The sequence below is a fragment of the Thamnophis elegans genome, chromosome 3, assembly GCF_009769535.1.
Source record: "Thamnophis elegans isolate rThaEle1 chromosome 3, rThaEle1.pri, whole genome shotgun sequence".
NCBI lineage: Eukaryota > Metazoa > Chordata > Lepidosauria > Squamata > Colubridae > Thamnophis > Thamnophis elegans.
Window position 1 is genome coordinate 114,373,295 of NC_045543.1, and position 16,690 is coordinate 114,389,984.

At 40.7% G+C, this 16,690-nt stretch overlaps 1 protein-coding gene across 2 annotated transcripts in view; it reads right to left on the reverse strand.

Moving 5' to 3' along the window:
- Nucleotides 1-16,690, reverse strand: part of CERT1 (ceramide transporter 1) — a 67,853-nt gene that overhangs the window by 26,857 nt on the left and 24,306 nt on the right. For both annotated transcript variants that reach the window (XM_032214061.1, XM_032214060.1), the window contains exons 4-5: nucleotides 2,185-2,292; nucleotides 1,346-1,484 (exon numbers count right to left, since the gene is read on the reverse strand). In XM_032214061.1, the coding sequence (XP_032069952.1) occupies nucleotides 1,346-1,484; nucleotides 2,185-2,292 (247 nt within the window). The remainder of the gene's footprint in view (nucleotides 1-1,345; nucleotides 1,485-2,184; nucleotides 2,293-16,690) is intronic.

Consider the following 16,690-nt stretch of genomic DNA (forward strand, 5'->3'; position numbering starts at 1 on the left):
ATGGCATAGGTCATCCAAAACCAGAATTTATGCCATTTTAATCCCATACCCAGATCTGAATCCTGATTGAAAAGGTTCCAGACCTCTGAAGCTATTAGATAACTGTTGTGACTCAGCACCAGTCTTCTGTGAGTCTTTTCGGGATGTAAGCTTAATTATGCAGCTGGGGCTCATTAGGGGATATTCTGGGGATAAAAGGACGGATGGTGCCTTGCCCTAGTTGCAGGAGTCAACGTTCCTTGATCCTTGATCGTGGTTTCTTGGATATATACTTGGAAAAGTGATTTGACTTCTGTAACCCTGATTCGTAGAGACACTTGGAGAAGTGCATTGCCGTAAGAGAGATTTGTTTTATATTCTGTTATCTCGTTAGAGACTGTATTTATGTTATTTTGGGGCTCGAAGCCAGTCTGAGCCGAGAACTGATAAAGAGAGTCCTTTTAAGTTTGTCTGCCTGCTGTCTGTTAACAAGCGGAGAAAGGGACAGAACAGGTAACTATCTTTTCTATCACCTTTCTCAGAAAAGGAGAGGGATCGTTGGACAAGGATTGCTTAATATAGTGGGATCCAGCTGTGGCTTCTTGAGGAGGGAACAAACAACCCTCCCATTAAGAGACAAAGGAAACAACCTCTTCACTCAAAGAACAAATAACCACCATCAGAATCCATTCACATGACACCCTGTGTGTCACCATTAAAAACACTTGAAAGGCATAAATTAAAAAAACATATGCCCAAGCTCACAGTCCTAAGGACTCTGTGCACTTCCTTAGACCCAACAGATTCAAACCATTTCCAGACAACCAGCAAGGCTTTTCTCTAGGCATCTCTTCAGGCCAGCATCCAACTGGGTACCTGAATACATAAATTCCCCTGCACACCACTATAAGAGGATCTCCACACCTCCCCCAGATGGCCCATATCACCTGAAACAGGGTTAAGGCATAACAATAAGGGCAGAAAAATAGTGGAGCTTCACTATCTGAATGTAGGTCTTAATAGCGACTCTGTTGATGAGTTTGTCCTTTACTGAGCACCTCCCATTCCATCATGTCCTTCATAAACATGAGGAGTGATGAGATCCCTGAGAGGTGACAGGTCACATGGGCATGATCTGATCAAAGGCCTCAGTTGCCTTATTCGGATCAGCAACCAAGGCTTTGGATGGAACAGGCAGCAGACCAATAGGGATAACCCTCAGTTCCCTATGAAACTGTTCTTGGTCCATTATAGTCACCATAGTTTTATACGATCATATTACACCACCTAAAATGAATGATAATTTGCAATATATACCATTTTAGAATGAGGGAATCATTTAGTTTAAGCATATTTAAATTAATACCTTTATCTCTCTGAAGCTCATCCTTGGAGACAGCATCAGCACAGGCATCAAAATATTTTTGTAATGTATCAACTTGTCTGCACAATATATCTCTGAAGGTTTCCATTTCAGCAAGTTTCTCACGCAAACTGTGGCCCTTCTGAAAAATATTGAAAAATGTTCCATTATATTAACCCAAATATATGTTCACACTTGTAACAATGTGTTAATTCAGTATATATACACTATATAGATATATATATCAGTTTCCTATCTGAGCATTTATGTATCCTGTCTATTAATTCTATGACTATAAACATTTGAAAATGTCCTTTATATATGCAACCAAGTATTAGAGTTGATATAACTGTTTATAAACAGCACAAAAAACATACATTTGAGAGTTATATAGTAATGCCAGAGGAATTCAGAGAGCTACAGTACTAAATCATGAGGCAATTCTTATTTAAAAATTGAAGTGTCATATAGTTTTACTGTAATAGCTTTAGCTAAAAAATCTTTCAGGTCTGAATGCACTTTCCTCTTCCCTCACTGTATCTTTATGTGAACTAGGAATTTTTCGAAGATATTTATTCAAATGAGCTTCTAGGAATGGGCTTCAAACCCTTTTCTGCCTTGGTAGCAGTTCTTTTTCCTGTCCTTCAAGGCCATTCCCTATTCTTTCTACATTAAGTAATATTCAGATACATTGTTTTTGACTCCATGTATTTTTGCCTACATGAGAAAATGTAACAGACCTCATCAATAAAACATACATTATCAAGGTATATTTAGGGTTTATTTAAGTACACATTATGCACAAAGAAATAGGTTTCTTTCAACAGTTTTTCATATCTAACCTTAAATGAAGAGGTTGATGTTGCAGAGTACCCACTTGCTCCAGATACAAGGGATGCCATAGAGCCATGACGTCGCAAGCTTGACTCCGATCCATAGCCAGATTCAGTCTAAAGAACAAATACATGCATTAGTTATGGAATAACTGAATGAATTGCTCAAATTAGTATTCTAAAAGAAACAGTGGACTAGAGAAAGGCATCCAAAATGTGTGCATGTGTGTCTGTGAGTACACACAGAGACAAACACACATACCATTTTAAGACATATTCCATGAAGAAGCCATCATCTGAAAACTTAGCTAATTACAGGAAAGGAAGGGAAAATATTATTACATAATATTTCAGTTGAGCTTACTTACAGAAATTATCTAGTGAGAAACTAAGGAGAAAAATGTATCTTCATTAAAGCTATCTAAATACCAGGAAATAAGGAAATAAATACTTCCTAATCTCTTTTCTCTCCTCTCCCCCATCATGCAGTCCTTCAATAGTGGAAACGAGCAAATAGCTTGAAGGTATCTAGTCTTTCACATACTGGCTATCTGCCTTCTTAGGCTTTAGCTAAGCAAACTGCAGCCACTTAAACAAACAAACGAAGAGCCAGTTGGTCTAGTAGTTAAGGCACCAGGCTAGAAACTAGGAGACCATGAGTTCAAATTCTGTTTTAGTAATGAAAGATAGGTGGGTGACCTTGAGCCAGTTATTCCCTCTCAGTCCAACTCACCTCACATAATTGTTGTTAAGGGGAAAGCAGGAGGAGGAAGGAACATTAGATATGTTTGTCGCCTCAAATTATTTATAAAAATAATAATGGCAAGATTTAAATTAAATAAAAAATAAACTGAAGTTATTCAGAGAAAGTGATTCTTGCAATACCTGAATTCTGAATTTTAGCTATGAGTATAGGAAGTCCAGGGATGTGTGGTGGTTTAGTGACTAAGACACTGAGCTTGTTGATCAGAAAGGTCCGCAGTTCGGTAGTTTGAATCCCAAGTGCTGCATAACAGAGTGATCTCCCATTACTTGTACCAGCTTTTGCCAAGTTAGCAGTTCGAAAGCATGTAAAAATGCAAGTAAAAAAATAGGGACCATCTTGGTAGGAAGGTAACAGCATTCCGTGCACCTTCAGCATTTAGTAATGCCAGCCACATGACCACGGAGACGTCTTTGGACAGTGCTGGCTCTTTGGCTTTGTAACCAAGATGAGCACTGCCACCCACAGTCAGGAACAACTAGCATGTATGCGCGAGGGGAACCTTTACCTTTACTTTATAGAAAGTCCACAACTCAAATTTATGAACCTTTCTTAAATAATTTTCAAAGCCATTTGTCAGCCCAAATGCTCCATAACTACAGGCTCTGTAATTTAATATAGTTGGGGTGTTTTTTGAGTTCTCTTAATATATCTATATTGATTACTTACAAAAAGATTTCTTTGAGAATATAGAAAAAGTAAAGAAATGAAAATTTGAGAAATGAATGAGCTACAGTATTGTTGCTATATAATCTAAGTGTGCCGTGATTTTAAAAACTAACACAAATATTATGGATACTATGAAGTGGAAGAGCTAGGAAAAGAATGCAAAAAGAATGACATAGATAAATAAGAAGATAAACTAATGCTTAAAAACTAGTTCTTTGAATTAAATAAGAATGTTATAAAAGTTTCACCACCAAGATAAAAATGCTGATATTTTTGCTCTTTATGGATAACAAGCAATTATGCACCATTAGGTTGGTATTGATTCTAAGAATCATAAAGACAGGATGATCTATCTGTCCCTAGTCCAACTCTTTAAGTATTGTCAGTTACCTTCTCTAATATGAAGTTCAAAAGCATCAATATTCTTTCCATCCTGCTTCTTCAATTCCCACTTTTATACACGGATATGTGAATACTATTATACAATAATAATTCTATTTTTTCTGAAGTTGCTTACCAGTAGCATTTTGTTCTTGTTCTGAATCAGGCTCTTAATTAATCATAGACATCACAGTATGCAGAAAATCAGGATTTAAGCAAACAAATTACCCTTCCCCCTGCTGGAAAGGAAGCAACTCTAGACATCTTTCTTCTCTCTTCTATGTAGTTCCAAAAACTGACACAAAACAATAAATAATTCAAACCTGAATAGAATGGGCGTTGGTTCTTACCCGATACGCTCATTTTCTGGTGGAGTAGAGACAGCAGCCAGACTGGGTATGCTCCGTCCATTAACCAATTGGACTGAGTCTACACTAATGATATCATCAGGCCCTTGGGGCTCCTCCCCAGTTTCAGATGAAGGAAAACTGTAGCCTCAAGTGAGAATTGTAAGCAAAAGTCCATAGTCACTGTATCTCTCTCCTCCGCACAAGAAATTCCCTCGTGTGACCCATACCAGGGCGGGGCTGGCTGCTGTCTCTACTCTATCAGAAAATGAGCGTATCAGGTAAGAACCAATGCCCATTTTCCTGTTATCGTAGAGACAGCAGCCAGACTGGGACGTACCAAACACTGGGCTGTCCGCTAGGGTGGGAAATTGTAAAAAAGGTCAGTTAGGGCACAAGCACTTGTTGTAGCACCCTGCGCCCAAAACTGCGTCAGCCGGCGCATACTTGTCCAACTTGTAATGACGTATGAAGACTGTGGGAGATTCCCAGGTGGCCGCTCGGCAGACTTCTTCCAAGGTGGCTTGAGTGGACCAAGCCGCAGATGTCGCAGTGCTGCATGTAGAGTGAGCTGTAATGTTTGTAGGGACCTGTATGGATTGAAGTTCATAAGTTTAATACAGGCTCTTATCCAGCGCCCCAGATTAGACGATGAAGCCTTGGTACCCAAGGAGGCCTGGCAAAAGGAGATGAAGAGAGCTTCCAAGTGGCGGAATGAGGTGGTGCGGTCGATGTAGATCTTGAAGGCACAACGTATGTCAAGAGTGTGCCACTTGCGCTCCATCTCGTGACAGGGAGATGGACAGAAATCAGGTAAGGTAAACTCCTGACCTCGGTGGAAACAGTTATTGACCTTCGGTATGGATGTTGGGTCCAGTCTTAAGAGAACTCGGTCTGGATGGAACACGCACAAGTCATGCCTGACTAAAAGAGCAGCCGAATCAGAAATACGTCTGGTTGAGGTTACAGCCACCAAAAACAGCGTTTTAAAGGACAACAGTTTCAAAGAAGTGGATCTCATAGATTCAAAGGGCGTGAAAGTCAAAGCCTCTAGGACACGAGGTAAGTCCCAAGTCGGATATCTATGTATGACAGGGGTTCGCAGGTTGGATGCTCCATGGAGAAATCTCCAGATAAAAGGATGAGAAGGTAGATGTTCGGATGCCAGGCTGTCCAGAACAGAGACCAGAGCTGCCACCTGTCAATGTAGCATGTTAGGGGTAAGTCCCTGATCAAGCCCCCTCTGCAGGAAGTCCAATATCTGCAGAATGGATGCCCTAAGTGGGTCAACAGTCTGGTTGGAACACTACAAAGCAAAGATCTGCCGCATGGCATTAGAAATGCGGTTAGTAGAGCTTCTGCATGATGCCTGAATGGTAGCAATGACGAGGGAGATGTTATCGGCTGTTAAGGCTTGCCGCTCAATCGCCATGCGGTTAATTGCAGCCACTGGGGGTCAGGATGACAAACTGATCCTTGGTGTAGAGACAGGAGAGACCTTGGGATGTGCCATGGGGTGGAGAGTCACTAGGTTGGCATACCAAGGCTGGCGTGGCCAATTCGGCGCTAGCAGCAAGTGCTGCCCAGTACCTTTGTGAATATCTTGGGGGCAGAGGATAGACTGAATGGAAGAGCTCAGTACTGGAAGTGCCTCCCCCCCACAGGAGAAGCGGAGATATTTTCGGTGGTCTATGAAGACGGGGATATGAAGGTAAGCTTCAGTCAAGTCTACCGACATGAGGAAGTCGCCTTTACTGACTGCCTGGAGGATGGTGTGCAGAGAATGCATTTTGAACCGTCGATAGACAATGTGGCAGTTCAACGTTTTTAGATCTAGAATTGCTCTCCATCCCCTGGAATTCTTTGGTACTACAAACAGGCGGGAATAAAAACCCTGTCCTTCCTGATGGGGAGGAACCGGTTGGATGGCCTGGCTCTCCAACAGGTGCTGAATGGCCTGGTCCATCAGTGCCCTCTTGCAAGGACACCGAGAGACCGGGAATGGTACGAAGTGTTCCTGGGGGATTGAGAGGAATTCTAGCATGAGACCAAATTTGACAGTTTCGAGTATCCAATTATATGTTGTGGTCTCCTCCCAGCGGTGGGCAAAGAATGCCAGACGGCCCCCGATCGAAAGAGTATCCAGATAGTCATTTCTTAAATGAAAAATGGCGGTTGCCTCCTCCACGGTAAGATTTCTTGGAGGGGAAACACTGTGTGTTTCTATTGGACCTGTCCTGGTGAGATCCCTGTCTGGGAATGTATGATTGGCATTGTGAGCAGGGGAAGGAGGTTCCCCCATCCGCCGGTCGAAAGGCCGACCTCCTATAGAAGGGAGCAGGCCAATTGTCCTGTTTCTTGTAGATGGATGAAAGGACATTGTGCTTGTCTTTAGATTCCGTGAGGTACGAGTCTAAGGGATTACCAAATAATTGGGTGCCACAAAACAGGAAGGCTGCTAGATGCCACTTGGTATGGACATCCGCCTGCCATGGCTTGAGACAAAGCAGACACCTGGCCATGACCGAAGAGGCCATGGCTTTAGAAGTGAATCTAGCAGCATTAAGGGAAGAATCAGCTGCAAATTCAACCGCTGCCCTGATCTTGTTCAGATCCCTATGTGATGTAGTGTCAGTAGGAGCGATGCACTCCTGAAGCTGCTCAATCCAAACCAAGGCAGCCCTGGAGAAAAAAGAAGTAGCTGTAGAGGCCCTAACAGCCCAGGCCCCAGCCTGATAGTTTTTGACTAAGGTTTTATCTGACCTTTTCTCCTCAGGCTTGAGAACCTCCTCAGGGGCTCCAGAGACAACAGTAGGTGAAGACAGGGCTGCAACCAGAGTGTCCACTGAGGAGTCTCGAAGAACTTGGTGAGGGCCGGTGCAATGTTGTAGAGATGTTTGTCAAGGTTGGTCAGCTGTGGGCCTGTGCCTGGAGACTCCCACTACTTCTGGATGACGTTCAGGAATATCTTGGGAACAGGGATCACCTCTTTTCTCACCATGGGTTCAGTGAATGGGGTACTGGGACCCTCAGTTGAAGCTGGTTCTGTTGGTTTATCCTATGAAGTAGAAGCTGAAGCTGAAGATGGTAAGTTAGCAGCATTAATAGTCTTAAGTAGAAGGGACTTGAATCAATCAGTTTTGAATAATCCGGTGAAGGTAGGGGTATCTGGGGTGACCATCTCGTCATCAGACAGGTCTGAGTTAGACAGGTTATCTTGCTTCCCACCAATTGAGGCCTGAGAAGTAGAGGCAGAGGGATCAGGTTGCTGAGCCACAGCAGAAGATTTATGCTTATGGCCATGTGATGGGGCAGGTTGGGGGTGCTGTTGTAGGCCAGCAGCCATGACCTGTTTAATGGTTTCAGCAATGATGGTAGCCATATCAGCAGGAGAGGTGTACATGGTTTGGGAGCCCCTAGAACCATGTGTAATCGGGAGGGAAGCCTGTTCAAAGGTGTGTTCCCTATTGAGAGGGACATCAAAGAAATTGCCTCTGTTGTCAGGTTCCATCGAAGACGAGGACTCCAAAGACAATTCCCCTTCTGAATAGACCGAGGGGAGGGTTAGGGTCCCTGAGAGGCAAGACAGATGGGTCTGGGGATGCCACTTGGTGGTCCTCGAAGGGAGGGCTGGGCAATGTCGTTGTTTTTGGGCCCTCTGAAATTCTTTCTCAAGGACCTTCTGCCTGCGCTTTTCTGCCCTGGTAGTCGCTTTAGAGACCTTGGGGTTTAATCCTGAGGAAGGGGCCTCTTTGGCTTGCCTCTTCCTGCTGCCCTTTGCCCCTGATGGCCCTGCCTCCTCTAATCCTGCATTCGTATCCATAGCTGGATCAGACATTTCCCCAAACATAAATCAACACCCCAATCAGATAGGCAATGGTCTCACCCGTTTGCTGGCCAGGGCTCCTGATCTGGTCCACCTGGGGTGATCCTCCATTGCTGGGCACACCAATGGCTGCTGTAGAGTTCGCGCCTTTTTTAAAGCGTCCAAAATGGCTGACTTTTTTAAAAAGGCTTTTCCAAGCCTCAAAATGGCCACGGCTAGCTTCATGGGCTTTTCCAACCCGCAAAATGGCCACCAATACTGTGTGGCCAGGGGAACTGCAGAATGGCCACCGGACTCGCCTGGAACCACTGCAGGCAAAACGGCTGGTCGTACGTCTCTCCGAGTGCCCAGAATCAAAGAGTGCCCCGGAGAAACAACCATGGAGCTGTAGCTCGCGAGCTGGCCGATCTGATTGCAAGGCAGGCTTCCTGAGTGAACTCATGGCCGCAGGTAATCAGATGGCTGAGGAGAGGCAGCCAGCGATCAGTTTTGAATTTCCCTCCAATTTGTAGAATAAAGGATTATTTAAGGAATCAATAAAGGAACAAAAAAATATTTTGGAAAAATTCAACAATTAAAGATATAATTAAATAATTTGGAGGAGAGCTCAATTCTCACATCCAGTCCCGGTTGGACTGAGTCTGAAACTGGGGAGGAGCCACAAGGGCCCGATGACATCATAAGTGTAGACTCAGTCCGATTAGTTAATGGACGGAGCATACCCAGTCTGGCTGCTGTCTCTACGATAACAGGAAAATATAGATTCAGTTCCATATCAAATTAGCAGTTTTTTGTTGTTGTTGAGCCCTTAATTATGCATCTTGATGTCACAGTTTATAGTATGTTAGAAAACCAATTAGTTGTACTGGAGAACTGGAGTAGTGGTCACATTTATTTGCTAGAATGGGTACTTCTCTGAGCATTGTCAACATCTGCACATTTTGAAATAGATTACTGTATTCCAAGCATTTAATTCCTACCCACAAAAGAACTTATTTCAGAGTCTGACACTTTAGAGCAGGGATGTCAAACTTGATTTCATTGAGGGCCACATCAGAATTGTGTTTGACCTCGGGGTGCCATGGCCAGGGTGGGTGTGGCCATCTTGACCTCATTGTGTCGGGGCCACCTGTGGTAGCCCAAGCACTCTGTCTGTGAAAACATGGTCCCGAGCTCCGTTTTCAGCTGCAATGGCCTCCTGCAAACCTCTGCCAGCAAAAATGGAGCTTGGGAGAGCGGCACATGGCCATCCCAAGCTCCGTTTTCACTGTCAGAGGCACCCCAGACCAGTCCTTCGCTGTTTCCAGGGTGGCCCCACAGTCTAAGCACCCTGCAGCCCTTAGGCCTTGAGTTTGAAACTCTTGCTTTAGAGCTTCAGAATGATTGGAAATGACCTGAGGAAGATGAGGCATGCTGTGCACATTGAACAGGGAGTATAAAACAACAGAATGATGATAAAAAACAACAATTTTTTGTGACATAATGACTAAGCTGAAGAGCATAGGTCATTCACAGAGAAAGGGAGGAAAAGCATAGCAATATAAGTGGGTAGCAGCATGTAGTCCTTATGGAGATTTGTAGAACAAGATTAGTATGGAGGAAAAAGCTTTGATTACAATATTTGCAAGAAATAAGGAAAAGCCATCTTCCTTATAAAACTTAGTTCACCACAAATCAGTGCCACATGAGGACATGTCACATGACTACTGCATCAGCCAGTAATATATATAAACTTATTAATTGCCCATCTCCTCGCAGCAGGGCTCTGGGCAGTGTACAATTTAATCAATACAATAAAACATTAAAACTGAATAATTTAAGATTAAAAATTTCAAAATGTATGATAGAAAAGTCTCTAGTACCACAAAGGAATTCTGAGGAAGAATTTGGATCGATGAAACTCCAGGTACTTTCCTATCATGCTGCTACTACTGAATTCTATTCTGAGCAACTATCTACATAGGGATTGTGGAACTTACTATCTTGCTCCTATGCAGAGCCTCTCCTCTACTTAGGTATCCTGGGTGGGTGAGGGATCAAGATGATTACAACCAGATCACAGCTTGATCCTCCTCACCTTTCTTTTACTAGAACTTTTAGTTTCAGAAAGGGCAGGATTCCTACACAGAGGTGCCGATCCAGTTATGTCCTCTGTGGCAACATTCTGTCTACAGACGTAGGAATGCAGCTGTTCACTCAGCTGCCATGCTTGTTGGAAAGCTATTTTTCTCAGCCTAAGGAAGAATACACAGAATGTCTGGTGGTATCAGCAAGGTGCTGTACTAGCTGTCATACTGTTGCTATGGATCAGTGAGGTATTTTCTATTGTTTTGGGAGGCCAGAAAACCAGCACCCTTCTTTTCCTCCCATCTTTGTTTTCTTCGGTCTGTCCCCCACATCAGTGCTTTTGTTTCTGTTGTTATACCACAACTAGACAGAGAGCAATGGTGCTGTCTTTTGGGTTACTGTATGTTTCAGAGTATAAGATGCACCGGAGTAAAAGACGCACCAAGATTTTGAAGAGATAATTTTTTTAAAAAAAGTTTTTGCATTCTGCAGACTCCCAAATCCTCTGCACGCCTCATTTTTTTGTGAAGAACGGGGCATACAGAGAGTTTGAGAGGCCTGTAAAGTGCTCCTGAGGGCTGGGGAGGGCAAAAACAAGCAAAAAACACTCAATTTTTTGCGAAAATGGGTCTGTTTTTACCCAAAAAAGGGCATGCACAGACTTTAGGAGGCTTGTAGAGTGCTCCTAGCGGCTGGGGGGCAGAAACAAGCAAAAATGGCTGGTTTTTCACTTATTTTTGCCCTCCACATCCCCCAGGAGCACTTTGCAGGCCTCCCAAACCCTCTACATGTCCATTTTTGTGAAGGGGACGGGGTTTTGGGAGGCCAAAAATGCTGTATTCAGCGTATAAAATGCACACAGATTTTCACCCTCATTTTGGGTGGGAAAAGGTGCATCTTATACTCCAAAAATACTGTAATTCATAGCAGCTAAGAAATGGGGGCCCTGCAGGGCTTACTATTCCCTAAATGTTGTGAAAGGCTGCAGAAGATAAATCAAATGACTAGGTAATCCCTGCTGTAAATGAATTAAGCCATGCGTTTATGTTTCCATATATTCCAACGTATTACAATATATAAAATTAATGGTATACATGGTACTTGTAGAAATTCAAGACAAAGATAACTACAGGTAATCCTCGACTTACAACAGTTCATTTAGTGACTGTTCAAAGTTACAACAGCATTGAAAAAAGTGACTTGTGACCATTTTGAATATACTTATGACCATTGCAGCATCTCCATGGTCACATGATCAAAATTCAGATGCTTGTTAACTGACTCATATTTACAACGGTCCCATGGTCATGTGATTAACTTTTGCGACCTTCTGACAAGCAAAGTCAATGGAAAATCCAGGTTCACTTAACTGTGTTATTAATTTAAGAACTGCAGTGATTCACTTAACAAATGTGGCAAGAAAGATCATGGGTAAAACTCATTTAACAAACGTCTCACTTAGCAACAGAATTCTGTGCTCAATTGTGGTCGTAAGCTGAGGACTACCTGTATATGAAACTAATACGTACCAAGAATCCTGATTCTCAAACAAAGCTCAAGAGTGCCACCTAGAGTAGGTTTTCATTATGCTGGGATGCTTGACAATTTTTTCTCCCCGTTGCATAGTCAAACTTAATTTCTTTTGCATAACAGCTTAGTTAGACATGCTTTAATATGGCAGGCACTATTAAGCAATTTCACATTATTTTTCTTAAAATGAAACACAATCAATTCAAATACTTTCAAATTACATTGGTGATTGAAGATCACGTGGCACCATTTAGGGATACTGGAAGAGCCATGGCATATGAGAGTGCAACATTGCCAACTCCTGGTTTACTTAGTTGAAAATAAAAAGATGTTATCATGTTAGTACAGGGTCACTGAAAAGGCTGCTTTAATCCTAAAAAAAATCTGACCTCTTAATATTAAAGATGAATGTATCCTTCAAATTGACAGGCAAAAGAGTACAGTCACTGACACACACTTAGAGAATTAACAGGCTGAACCAAAATCTTTATGCTACTAGAAGATGATGTTAAAGTAGATGAGGCATGATATGCACACACTGAACAGAGAGGAGCAAAGGGCAAAATGTTGTTAAAAAGCAGCAGACTCTTATGCCATAATGACTAAGCTGCAGAGCATAGGTCACTCACAGAGAAGAGGAAATGCAGAAAGATATGGGGGTGGGAACCATATATAGCCAGTATGAAAAATTATTGAACAGAATTAGTATGGAGGCAAGAAAAGATTTTCTGGAAATTTAGCAAAGAATAAAAGAAACAGCAAACAACAGATCAGAAAAAAAGATAACCTCGTGTCAAAAGCAGAATATGAACCAAGGAGAAACAGAGCAGATTTTTAAAAAATTGGCCAACAAGAAACTGTCATTTTAATCAAAGCAGTTTCAGTACTGTACATAAATAAACCAATTTTATTGGATCTGCCAAAAACTATTTAATTTTCTATCTTTATGCAGTATTTTTATTCTATTATCTTCCTGCTGCCTTTTAAACTTTAAGACTCTGCTAATTTTCTTCCTCTGAAGCAATTCCTTTTTCTTCCTCTGCAGTTTTAACATATATGGTTCTAATTCCTCTAATTTGCCTGTTTCTTTTCTTTTTTTTTACACTTGAATACTATTTCCCACGTCCTCATGACTGACTTTTCTGCTAGGAAATTCTTTAGTCTAATTACACTTTTAACATTAAAGAAAGTTTATTCTCTCCACTGTTTGAATCCAAATCCTGTATTTCTAAGGCAAAGATAGCTTATGTAACTATTGGTTTCTTACTTATGGCCACAGCAGATTAGAAATGATAGTGCAGTGCACAACCAATTGCACCATATATCACAAAGGATGTTGATAACACATGGGACATTGCTATCTCTACATGTAACAGCAACATCAGGGAAAACAGTAATGGTGATTGTTTTCTACCTACTATTTCTTCCATTAGCTTAATGATCTCACAACCTGTCATGAAATGTTTTGAAATGTTCCCTCCATTTTGTTTATCCCAAAACATACTTATTCCCAACTTTGCCATTTGGACAAATTTGCTATAATAACTTGAAGCTTTTTTCTGTGGTGATTTAGGACTGCTATTAAATGCCTTTAAATAACAAGATAATTGGATAACTAAGCCATAACAAATACACCTGTTCTTCCTTTTCATTTGTTTGTGACTGTAGTACCTTTCTGATCTATTTGAACTCTGAATCCTCAGTGTTTTTTCCTACACCCATATTTTACTATTTCTCCCTCTTTTCTCTTAAAGATTCCCAGAACTATTTGATATATTTTTCTCCTCTCATTCCATTTTCACTTATTTTTCTACTTTACCCTGTTTGATTTGATGATACATTTCACCACCCTTTTTAAAAATTACTTTGAGTCTATCCCTTCATTTCAAATTCTTTCATATCTTCCTTTCTCATCCAGCCAGATCTTTATTGTATTTGAACATACTATTTACTCATTTTGCTTTTCCATCACCTTTTTATTATCCTTTATTTTCAAACTTTTCTTATACTTGCTGTTCTTCCAAAGTACAACAGCCATTTCCAACCAATTAATTCTTCCTGATTTTACTTCACAATCATTTCACAAAGGCCACTAAATATAAAATATAAATATTAAAATGTTTGTCCCAAGACTATGCATTAACAAACATGATGCCCATTTATTGCTACTTATTTTCCTCTTTAACTAGAAACTAGTTAAAAGAATAGTAGCTGTGTTGGTCATGAGAGAGAGAAAAAAATAAAGCAGAACCCAAAGAGATAATGCTTTTATTAAACCAAATGAAATTATTGCAAATGTTCAAGTATCGTTCATAATGCAAGATTATTAAAAGCCATAAGAAAGGAACAAAAAACAATTGCTAGTCAGCTAGCATTCTGGATCACATTCCAGAATGTGATCTGTAATGTGATCCAGATCACATTTGTGTAAGTGAATTATGCATTTAGCATTTTTGCGTTTGTCACAACATAATTCTACTTATTCTATTTATGACACAGAACCACATCCAAACACAATTAGCAATTTTGGGGAAAAGTTTACAATTTCCTGTAACAATAGTAGCCACTAGATGGCATCAACCAAAAGAATATGAAGCAATTCCTAGAGGTTACTATTGGTCAAAGTCCAGCAGTAACCTTTATCCTGACTCCATTACATTTCAGTAAGTCTACATTTAAATGTATTCAAGACTTCCTAATTTAAATGGTTGTGATTTACAAACGTTCTGACATCAGCAGCAAATCCTGAACTGTTTCAGGTTTTTAAAAATAAAATTATACAAGCTGCAACTCAGATAGGATAAGACTTTACTTGTAAAAACAGAATAGAATTACACATTAACACCAGCATGAAGGCTCTGAACAAACCCTAACTCTATCAAGAGATTAGCAATACAAAATTTAAACACTGGTTAATAACCTTATATGAAGAAAGACAAGAGAAGCAGAGCACAGTCTACCCAACCTTGTGTCCTCTATGTATTCTGGGGCTGCAAGCCCCAAATTCATAGCTGAGAGCACTCAAGGACAACAAAAATATTAGGAAGAAGCCCACTGACAATGGGTTTGTCTAGTGGCCACTTTATTTATTACTAAAATTACCCATCTCACCCAAATTGACTCATCATCGTAAAGTTACACAAAAGTCTTGCCTGCACCCTTAAGGGCTAGTCTTAGTTACAAGCTAATGCTAACATTACCTAATGTCCTAAAAAGAAAAACAAGAAAGCCACCGAACAGTCATCTCAGTGGACTATACACTCTCTCACTTCATAGCATTCCCCCTCCAACAATGTAGTGCTGGAAATAGCCAAACAAGGGGGCAGTTAAAGTGGGCATAGGATATGCCTCTAGGCTTGATTCTTCTTTGTATTCAAAGAATACTTTCACATTAACATTTGGTTTGATTCATGTAAGTCACAATGATCAGAATCCCAGGGGAAAAAAGACAGTTCAGCTCATGTTTTCCTATGTTATCAAGCTTCTTACAAAGCAGCCTTGTTCAGCAAAAATCAAACACAAGAAGTAAAGCGATATAATGGACCTATGTACCCCCCCCTCCCCATCACCATGGATGGGGACTGCAGCCAAGAAATTAAAAGATGCTTGCTCCTGGGGAGGAAAGCTATGGCAAATTAGATAGCATACTAAAAAGCAGAGACATCACCCTGCCAACAAAAGTGTGTATAGTCAAGGCTATGGTTTTCCCAGTTGCAATGTATGGCTGTGAAAGTTGGACCATAAGAAAGGCTGAGCGCCAAAGAATTGAGGCCTTTGAACTATGGTGCTGGAGAAGACTCTTGCAAGTCCCTTGGACTGCAAGGCAATCAAACCAGTCAGTCCTAGAGATTAACACTGACTGCTTTTTAGAAGGCTAGATCCTGAAGATGAAACTCAAATACTACCTAATGAGAGGGAAGGACTCACTAGAGAAGAGCCTAATACTAGGAAAGATTGAGGGTAAAAGAAGAAGGGGACGACAGAGAATGAGGTGGCTCGATAGAATCACCGAAGCAGTAGGCATGAGCTTAAATGGACTCCAGAGGATGGTAGAAGACAGGAAGGCCTGGAGGAATATTGTCCATAGGGTTGAGATGGTTGGACACAACTTCGCAACAACAACAAAAAAACCCTTTCTCAGCATAGGGACTAGACAATGTTGGATTGTGGTCCAAATTGTCTATTGGGAGACAGCATTCTCCGTATAGCAACATATCTTACTTTACAATGTGGTAAGTCAATCCTAATGCAATTTTTGGGCTCATTCTCCTAAGAGTTCTAGCCTCCTGGCCCAAAGCCCTGCTCTGCTGGCAATTTAAAAACAGACAAATGTATTATTGTGTAAATTTCATATATCTTCTATAGAATATCTTTTTTTCTTTTGAAAAGTATAGAACTTTAAAAATACAAAAAACTAATAAGCAAACAATGCAGAGAGAAAAAAAGGAAAAATAAAAAGGAAAAATGTGTAAAGAAATGACTTTTCCCTTCTTCATGGCAAGTATAATTTTAGTAACTTATCTTCTCTAACATTTTAACCTAAAATCTCTTTACTTGTCTTTAATCTAAAAGCAAATACAGCCTCATCAATCTTAATCAACAAAAATGTATTAAGAGCTACCAGAAACGACATATATTTTCACATTAAACATCAATTTCATATTTTTGATTTATCTTTATAGTTATTTATCTCTCCTTCAAAATACAATCTTCCCTCTTCTTCCCATATTACATCCGTATATTATTAAAAGTCTATTGTCTAAAACCTTTAACTAGGTGAAAGTGCATCATACAGCAATAATTTTTGAATTAAAATACCTGAAATGGGATAAATTTATAAAATGTGTCAAAATCTGGGACTGATCACTCCAGTGGAACTGTAATTTGCTAAATTTCTGACTGCTTTAGTGCTGTAGTTTACTGCTGTGCCAC